The 10180-nt window shown below is 45.1% G+C and overlaps 1 protein-coding gene across 1 annotated transcript; it reads right to left on the bottom strand.

The window, feature by feature from the left end:
- Positions 1-5274: 5274 nt before the first annotated feature.
- LOC125508817 (monothiol glutaredoxin-S12, chloroplastic) lies at positions 5275-8350 on the bottom strand. The gene is made up of 2 exons (XM_048673611.1): positions 7932-8350; positions 5275-5944 (listed from the first exon to the last, which is right to left on the bottom strand). Exons 1-2 carry the CDS (start codon positions 8292-8294, stop codon positions 5438-5440), a joined length of 870 nt encoding a protein of 289 aa, XP_048529568.1. The 5' UTR covers positions 8295-8350; the 3' UTR covers positions 5275-5437.
- Between the last annotated feature and the right edge of the window lie 1830 nt (positions 8351-10180).

Below are 10180 nucleotides of genomic sequence, written 5' to 3'. Positions count from 1 at the left end.
ACCACAAACCGATCGCCTAAATAGAACCGCAATATTGATGTCTTTTTTTCAAGTAGACATTATTTCAAATCGAAGCATCATTGTATAGATTAAAAGGGACGAAGAAACGTTGATTAAAGAAAAAGCTTCATGGATGTAGCGTAAGAAACCATCTAAAGGTTGTATACTACTCGCATCCTCTCATGCAAAAGGACCTACCACTAGCCTAGCTCGCTGAAAACGGCAAATTCGGCCGCTTCTAGTGGTATGGCTGGAAAATGCTTGTTCGTGCTATACAGACCAAACAGTAAACACAACTTCCCTCAAAAAAAAAAACAGTAAACACAACCAACAGAACAGGCCAAATTAGATACGGGCTACCAAACGCGTCCCATACTTCTTCTCTCATGCAGAGGAAGCAGAGGACCTCTCGCCCGCCCGCGGTGAAGGCTTGGCTTGCTTGCTGCTCCTTTTTTTTCTTGACATCAGCTTGCCGCTCCTTGTTGAACGTTGAGCGGTGAAGACTCCCGTGTGGTGAAGATTTCTCTAATTCAGACTGCTCGTCCCATATGTCTTCTCTAAGTCAGACTGGTCGTCCGGCGGTGAAGACTCCCGTGGCAAAGGAAAGTCATTGCAGTACTGGAGTGGGACTCGTCGTGGTGATGAAGACTCTCGTGCCAAAAAGACCCATCGGTAGTGCAAAGTCAAGTTTTGATGGCGCTTCTGCCTACCGGAGTTTAGGACCCTCTTGGGATACGACGAGACTGAGGGCATGTCGTCGGAAGAAGGGGAAAAAGATACACGAGATCCCGAGCGAGGGTTTTCGGCTACGGGCTCCATCGAGCCGGAATTTTAAAAATTAAAAAACCAACCATTTAGAGCAACTCCAAAATGGGGTGACCTACTTCGTTCGTCGGCGTTCGTTTGGATCGGGCGGACAGAAAAGGTAGCCCAACGCGTCGATCCAAACGGACGCGCGTCCGCTTGGTGTCCGCATGGCGACCCATTCCCAATCTATTTGAGTCAGATTTGCGTCGGCGCGGACACAAGATGAACGCGCACGCGTGCGTCTACTCCTCTCTCCGAGTCCGCCAGTCGGTGGTAGCCACCACCATTTTCCTCAAAAACCCTCCCGTCCCCGCGCGCGCTCCCGTCCCACACCCGTCATGGACGACGATCTCGACCTCGACGCCGTCGCCGGCCTTGCCTGCCTCGCCTCGTCCGGCAAGATGACCGCCCCCTCCGGCAAAGGGAGGAAGAACGCCTACGTTTCAAAGAAGAGCAAATGAATGCCTTCATGGAGATTCAAAGGAGGAGGCTTGAGATGGACGCGGAGATGCAAGCCAAGCAGTTTGAGATGGACGCGGAGATGCAAGCCAAGATGCTAGAGATCGAAGCCGCCAACGACCAAGGCGAAAGAAGTGGCGCTTGTGAGCATGATGAGCGGGGTGGAGATCATGAAGGTGGATCTCAACACCATGTCGCCAAAGAAGAGGCCATGGTTCGAGAAGATGCAGGCCAACATGCTCAAGTTCACCGACGAGTGATCTCGTGGCCGCGAGCGCCTTCCTTTTTCTATGACGGCTTGTGTGCTGGCATGACCACGGGGCCGCGATGACGTGGTCGAACTCAAGTCTCACCTTTTTTGTGTGCTGGCATGTGTGCCGGTCGGCTGGCGTGTGCATCAGCATGAACTATGATGATATTTTTAAAAGCCGACATTGTATGCCGGCGCTGGCATGGTGCTGGCATGAGTCATGGCCGCTGGCATGATCAGCCATGGGCCTTTAAAAAAAAGTTTAGTATGGACATGAAATGGGTCGGCGCGTTGGGCGCACTGCCGACCCAAATGCAAGATTGGATGGACGCCGGGCAGGCAGCCAACTCAAACGAATAAAAAACAGACAAATACGCCATCCGTTTGAGTCGGTCCATTGTTAAAATCTCTAAGAGGAGATGATCCATCGTTTTTCTACAGCCGGCAGCTTTCTTGCAGCGTTGCACAAACCGTCATTATCAACGCCCACTCCTAACAGTGGATGCTACCTAGGCAAGCTAGGAAAAGCAACTTTCCGATGAACAACACATGCATCTATCTATCTACAGTATATCTGGCTACAGCCCTAGTTCTACCTACACCTACAGATTCGATGGGAAATCTGAAGGAACCTTGAGCAGTTTCGAATCTGAAGCAAGCCAGTCGGCAACTACTAAATAAATGCTTCCCTAGATGGATACAGTCAACAGCGACATCTCCCTCCCTCGCTCCGTAGCACCTCCACCGGCCGGCCGATCCTTTCCGCACCTCTGCAAGGAACATTAACAGCTCATTCAATTTGAAAACGATTTTACGTTGACATTTGACAAAAACTCCGTCCATCTTCGCACAGATCGGCCGAAGATTGCACCGACAGAGAAGCAACAGAAAAGATCATGAATTCGGGATAGGCACGGCCGGCATTTGCCGTTTGTGCATGGAACACGATGGTTTCTTCACTAACCAAACCGGGCCATCCTCCCCTAAAAGATGGACAAGAAGACGTGCCTGTAAGTGCTAGAACATATTCTTGGGCCTCTATGGTTGGTCACCACTGGCTCTTCCAGACCGACCAATCCATCTCTGGAATGGAAAGAAACTATATTGGTAATCCAACTTCTTCCTTTGTTGAGTATATATCTATCTTCTTTCTTCTCTTGGTGTGTGAGAGGCTTTCTGTGCTTCTAGTTCAAGTTGCTCCTTTCTGTCGGTGTGTGTATCTCCTTTGAGGATCTAATCTTAAATTGAGAAACACAAGAGAAACCCCCATACGCAATCCCTGTAAAAATGCAACCAAAAGTCACAAATCCATGTAACATGTTTCGTGTTTGTACACAAGAAAATATTGCCAGGCTAGGAAGGAAGCCAAGGAAATCCCAAGTTAGTCGCTTTCTAAGCGTGCAGTTTTCTCTCAGTCTGTGATAACCGTCACTATCAGTATCATGTCTCACTCCAAAAAGGTAGTACATGCTACCTAGCTGTTTTCAAGAAGCTAATTTCCAATGAAAGTGGAATGCATGCATCTAATAGTACTACAGCACCATAGCTCTATTCATGGATAGGATGGGAAATATTAAGTCGGCAAACTAATAATGATCTAGATGGATACAACCAACAGACTTTCTATAGACCCTCTCAATCGGCTAAAACTTCATGCACGTACGCAAGGACTAACATGTAGGATTTGTTAATCCTAAGAATCTGTTCACCACACGGAACTGTTTACAAGTAGTACAGCGATAATAACTATTCACATTTTATCATGTGATCATTCTTATGTCCACGTTGAATAAAGATTGCAGTAGCAGGAAAGCAAACAAAACCATGAACTCGAGATAGGCACGGCATTGGCTGCACTTAACAGGGAGTGTAAAAAAGTCGGTGCCTACTACCTCATGAATAAATGGTTAGATGGATACACTTAACAGGCCCCTCCTCAATCAGCTGTAATTTTGTACACATCCGTAGGTACTAACTTAAGGAGTTCAAATTTGTTAACCACACGAAACTATCTACAAAGATTATTTCGTGATAATAATTATCTATGTTGACAGTTAGCATATGATCGTCGATATGTCCAGATCGACCAAAGATGGCAGCAGCAAGGAAGCAACAACAACAAGGATCATTAATTCAGGATAGCCACACCATTTACTGTTTGTGGAAGAAACAAGATGTTTTCATAATCAGCACGTGCCCCTCTGCACATCTATCTCCTAACAGACACAAGAAAAAGGTAGAGAAGAAGGCACGCATGCAAGCAAGAGAAGGAACAGGTGGGGAACAGCACAAGAAAGAATTCAATTCCTAGGGTAGAGAAGAAGACACGCGTGTAAGCACAAGAAATCAACCGAACCGCCAGGCATCTATGGAAACATGCATCCTTCGTCCTTCTTGAATACCTCGCCCAACCTGGTTGTTTTTTCTCCGTGAAATTATTAAAGGAACGGTGTGTTAATTCAGCTTTGAGTAATGTGTAGTCAAACACTCAACCTTTTTGTTCCACATATCCTTAGCCAAGCAATTCTCAGATGAGATTGAACTACCCATATGATCTATACATCATAGTTGCACAGGTTCCAAACCATCTTTCTGAAAGAAAATTGTAAGGTAGACCCCTACAGCCTACAATATAAATAGGAACCTAAATCTGCATATATGCGAGCTTGAACCCAGGCGGAGGGGTTGTACATCCACTCCCCCAACCAAATGAGCTAGGCTCACTTCCTAGGTTTCAAAATCATTGGCAGTATCTTGGACATATCATCACGTGATGTAAATGTTTCTTAAGACCCCCCCCCCCCCCCCCCCCAGCAGAAGCATAAAAAAATAAAAAATCAGAAGTAGCAAATCAATGTAAAATGTTTAATTAGAGAAGACTTACGAGGATTAGCCTAAAGTCCGAAAATCCCATCAATTTTCTTGAAGTGGAAAAGGCTTGCAAAGAGGGCATTCAGTACAGAGTGCTCGTCCTCACAGCATGCCTGGCCAGTCTGCTGCAACATGACATCAGAAGTTTCCTGGTGATTGTGGATGACATGGATCCGTCCAACTCCTAACCGTAAGGCCCAGCAAATTTATGATGGCTTCTGCTGGAGACAAAAAACATTCTTTAGTAATGCAGAAAGTAAGGCAAAATGGCAACAGTAGAGAACCCATTCTGATTTAAGTTAAAACAGGAGTGCTCAAAACTGAATCAAGAAGAAACAGGTTGAGTCATTGCTTACCCTGATCCTGGAATTAATTGAATAAATCATGCTTGGAAGATATCTTGCCTCCAGTAGAAACTTTCCTAAACTAGTAAAGATTGATTGATACATCTTCTCTTTAATATTCAGATAATCTGCATCAAGTGTTGAGCTTAACTGCTATATTTGCTTCTGGTAGAGTTATACAGATAACCAGCCAACATATGGTACAGGAAAGCTTAGTGCTTCTTTTCTGTTACTTATTCCAATAGTAAAGCTCATTAACAGAAAATCAATCTGTTCCAGAAGCCTACAAGGATTACTCTCTTGACTCCTCATTGTACAGATCCAAACACTTCGGTGACATTGTGAACCTAGAAAAATGTTCCAAGTTTCAATCATAATTTTAATTTTCTGAGTTGAACCTTAGAACTCAATCCAGCGATTTTCTCACTTTGCACCACATACTTTCTCATGTAGCTACAATGTATTCATGTGCAAGATGTGAAATGACCAAAAAAATACACACAGCCACCTTTGCTAAGCCCGCTCTCAAAAACAACCAGTAAGTTTCACAGTACAATACTGCCTCATCTAAATTGAATCAACGTGTTTCTGAGCCAAGAACTTTGTGCCATACAATAAGCTAAGCATTATTGCAACAGTACAAGAGATAAGGTCACATTTTGCACCTGATAAAACAAGACATTACTTAAACTCCAAGGTGAGAGTGCTATTTCTGAAATAGGGCAGCAAGCTCCCCCTTTTCAGCCATGGATGAAATAATATCACATCCGCCCACAAGTTCTCCTCCAACAAAAACTTGTGGGAAGGTTGGCCAGTTGCTGTAGGTCTTGAGGGTCTCTCTCAACCCATGGTTGTGCTCCTCGTCAAGAATATCTACGGATGCAAAGTCCACTCCATGTGCCTCCAGGATCCCCACCACTCTTTGTGAGAACCCACACTGGGGAGCGCTTCTTGATCCTTTGATGAAGGCAACCACTTTATTCTCCTTCACTAACCGATCAATCAACTGTTCAAGCGGCACAGTTAGCTGCACATGGCGACCAGGAGTCAAACGCAGGTCTGCAGGTCTCTGTGGAGGACCGATCCAGGTGTGGTTCCCGGCAACGTTCCCTGGTGGCGCCTTGCCGGTGGCTGCTATGTATTCTTCCATCCATGATTTCCAGGCATTAGTTAGGACACTTTTATCTGGCGTTTCCTCGTCTGGTATTGCAACCTGTAGAAATAGGTGTAATCAAATCCTCAAGTAGCATGGTCAAAACGTGAAGAGCGATAACTAAGAGTTGATACAGAGTCATTAGTGATTAAGGTGGCCTTTGTTTGGGCTACAGCTTCTGATTCTCAGATTCTAGGCTTCTAAAATCAGAAGCTCAAACAAATACGTGGGATTCCCGTATAGCTTCCTAGAATTTGATTCCAAAAATGAACTACCAGCGAAGGGAATCCGGAAGCAGCGATTTTGGTGATTCAGCCGATTCTACAGATTCCCACAAAACAAAACGATTCATTTTGTGCCCTTGCCCCTATTTCCAGTTGAAATTACAATAAAACTGCCACCGCAACCTCATCTAGTATCCACCCCGCAGGCCAGGTCAACCACGCCAAAACCCCATCGTCTCGTCTCCCTCCCCATCGTGACCGCGACGACGACAACGTCAACGGAGGAGGCGCGCCTGCTCAGGCTGGAGGATCAAGCGGAGCACGGTGGCGGAGGCGCAAGGGAGTACCGCAGGCTCCGCGCGCGTGGCCCCGCCCCCATCCTTTGCCTCGGCCTCTCCCTCAACGACACTCATGTTGGTCAGGTGGCGGTGGCCGCCATGGACTGCTAACAGTTTCCTGGCAGCGCTCGTGTTGGTCAGCTAGAAGCCGTGCTGTATGAACTGAAGCTGAAACCAGATTGTCCACAAGAGAAAAATTGCTGTATTTTGTCAGTTTCCTGGCAGCACTCGTGTTGGTCAGTAATGTACAAACAAGCCGTATCTTGTTTTGAGGAACTAGTATTGGCTCTGATCCTTGTTAGCTGCAGACCAGCGCATCCAAAAGAATGCAATGACTAGTTTCTAGTGGCCTAACAAAACCAACCAAAACTAGTATACATACATGTCATTTCAGTCTAAAATAAAAATAGTACTTAATTTGCACCAAATCAGCATATAAACGTCATACTCGGCATCCAGGGACATTACTGACATTTCATAACCCCTACAATTCCTACAACTATCCAACAGCAGGGTAAACAAACAACCAGCTTCTGATTCTCAGGAATCCATAGCTACAACTGATTCTCAGGAATCCACAGCCATAGTGATTATCAGGAATCTGTAGCCCAAACAAAGGGGGCCTAAGAGCGTGTTTGTTTAAGAGAGATAACTGAGAGTTGATACATACTGAGTTAATACAGCGTGCGAACTCTCCAACTTTCATCAAAAAATGTATCACCGAAGATTGTGTCTATTGATTAATTGATGGTATGTGATATTAAGTACTCCCTCTGTAAACTAATATAAGAGCGTTTAGATCACTACTTTAGTGTTCTAAATGCTCTTATATTAGTTTACGGAGGGAGTACTTGTTATTTTATTCTCTAAAAAAACTGGAGTATTTGTTATTTTTATTTGTATGTACAAAGATGAACACAACTACCAGACAACTGTGCCTCATTTTGGCCATTTGTGCAAAAATAGCTCTTAATCAGATCGTTTACAGTTATAGTAATACAGTCAGCACTTAAACCCAATGTACAGACCAATAGAGGGCACTCTGGTCATTTCAACGCGTCTCTGCACCAGCCGCAGCTGCTATAGTATAACTACCAAATGACTGCACCTCAGCTCGAACCTTCCAGCCACACCTAGCAGGTACAGCTGCTTCTTCCAGCCGGAGTCGTTACATGCTGCAGCCAGAGAAGTTGCGGCTCAAACAAACACGCCCTAAGTGTGTATAGCAAGACCACGGGACAGGACAATCATTTGCAGAAGTGATCAAAATGGGTGTAGGAGCGCATATATTTGTGTATAGCAACCAACCCTTAAGTTAACTGGTTGAGAAGAAACCATGATCACTTCAGAAGCATTCATCATCAAACAATATAGGACGAGGCAAGCAATCAATTATCATGATTCAATTCATAGGACCCTTTGCGCAATCCAATTCCATGATGTAGCTAAAATCCTACAGAATGGGTGATGCGCAATTGTGTATACCTTGACGGAGGCGCAGAGGTCAGCGGGCACCTTTCTGCGGTGCCCCTCGATGCTGGCCCTGACGTTGCGCGAGATCCCGAGAAACTGCAGGTCCCCGGCGGGGTCGAAGACGCCGTAGACCCCGGGCCTAGGGGGAAGCGCGTCCTCGCCGGGCAAAGTCTGGGTGGGCTCCTGCGGGATGGGGACGGGGGACGCCTCGGAGAGCTTGCTGAGAGCGGAGACAGACAAGAGGGCGCGGGGCGCGCGGCGGAGGATGGGCGGGAAGCGGAGAGTGCGGGAGGATGGGGTGGCTGGTACCGGAAGAAGGCGGATGGAAGCGGCGGCGGCCGTGGAGGCGGTGGAGGTGGCCATGGGGAAAGTCATGGTAGCGCGGCTGAGTCGGAGAAGGTGAGGTGGAGGTGTGTGGAGACGATGATGTCCAGCCGCGCCTTCTTCTTCTCGAATTGGGCTGGATGGCACATGGCCCACGGCCTAATCGCGCAGAAAAGCCCAACTTTTTAACAAATTAGACTAGTTGCTCCTATACGCAAAATGTTACTAGTATTTTTTCCGTAATTGCTCTGGGCCAGCCCCATTTGCCGGTATATTTTTTTAATTTATTTCTGTCTTCTTTTCCCTTATATTTTTTCAGGTCATTATTATTCCTTCCATACCAATTTAAGATGTTTGGATATTTTAATATGAACTATATACAGATTAAAATGAGTGAACAAACACACTAAAACGCATCTACAAACATCCGATTCATAAAAAGGTTAGAACATCTTATAATTAGCCATTATTTTTAAATTTTCATTCAATTTTCTACTATGTACACAACACTTCTTGAACAAAAAACGATGGTTTTTCAGTATGCATTGTACTTTTTTAACACATGATAAACATTTTTTAGATACATGATGAACATTCTTGAAATACACTTTTAGTCTTTTATTTCAATTTTGTAAGTTGTTATAGAATTTTTCTCAATATAATTTTTTACTGAGTCACCAGCAGCTGCTTTTTAGATGAGCGAGCGCCATCCTAAAAAAATAGTGGTCAAAGGGTGTAGAGTGAGCGTGTGTGCATGTTATAACGACAGCTCGGCGTTGAAGGCGGGGAATAGGAGGTCCCAATCCTGACTATTTTCTCGCGAGAAAAATCCTAACTATTTGACGCACCATCATAAAAAGCCTCAAATAGGTGCTCTTTGTCGCCCCGAGCCAACTATTCTCTATGGGCACATCATCAAGACGATGTTTTGACATTTCGTGTGCCTTTTTTTCAAGAGTACAATGATATACCATATTATTATAGACGATAGAAAGCATAATTACAAAAAATGTGGCCCGAGTGCGCACACACGGTCACACATACACGTCACCGACACCAACTAGCACACCTAAGCTAACTCCTCACAAATCATTGTAAACCACCAACCCCATCACCTGCTTGCCTTCACTCGGCTACCTCACCAAGAAACATAGTGGCAAGCTCCCTAGCATCCTTTTGTTGGTCGACTCTGTTGAATACCCTAGCATTGCGCTGCTTCCAAAGAGCCAACATACCCGCAATGAACAACGTGTCAAACCCTCGCTTGTCAGCCTTGTGAAATTGTTTTCTCCCTCTCAACCACCATTCAAGAGTCGTATCATCTGGGAGACGGTCCTGCATGTTGATGCGGAGCGCGTCCCAAATGAAGAACCAAACCTCACACGCATATCCGCATGTCGACAGAATGTGATCTACGTTATCCTCATCTTGCAAACACGTGTAGCAAACTGATGGCTCATCCCGCAGGCCATGTCGTGCGCGGCGGTCAGAAGTCCAGAGCCTATACTACATCGCCAGCCAATACACTTGAGCGGGGCCCAGCTCCTCCACACACAAGCGCCCATAGGCGACCTCGGCAGCCCAGACCCTCGCTTGTGGGCCTTTTTTACTTTAAACTTTTGGCGAACAGTTTTATGTCCAATCTTCAAAGGATTCTTCCTTTTTCTCTTTTCTATATCTTCATGTCTTTCTTTTTCCCTGTTTAAAAATAAATATAACCATTTTTTGATAAACACATTGATATTTTTAATACATGATTTAAAAAAGTGCAAGATCCCTTTTCAAAATTTATCATCTTTTAAAAGCAAAATTTATTTTCAAATGAATGAATAGTTATAAAAAAATAACAAAGGAAAGTGAAAAGAAAGAAAAAAGAAAAAAGGCGGCTTTTGCTGGGCCTGTTGTAAGCGACTTTTCCTTTGCACTCGCTACAGACA

Source organism: Triticum urartu, chromosome 5 (assembly GCF_003073215.2).
Source record: "Triticum urartu cultivar G1812 chromosome 5, Tu2.1, whole genome shotgun sequence".
NCBI lineage: Eukaryota > Viridiplantae > Streptophyta > Magnoliopsida > Poales > Poaceae > Triticum > Triticum urartu.
This window is presented reverse-complemented; position numbering and strand designations above follow the sequence as displayed.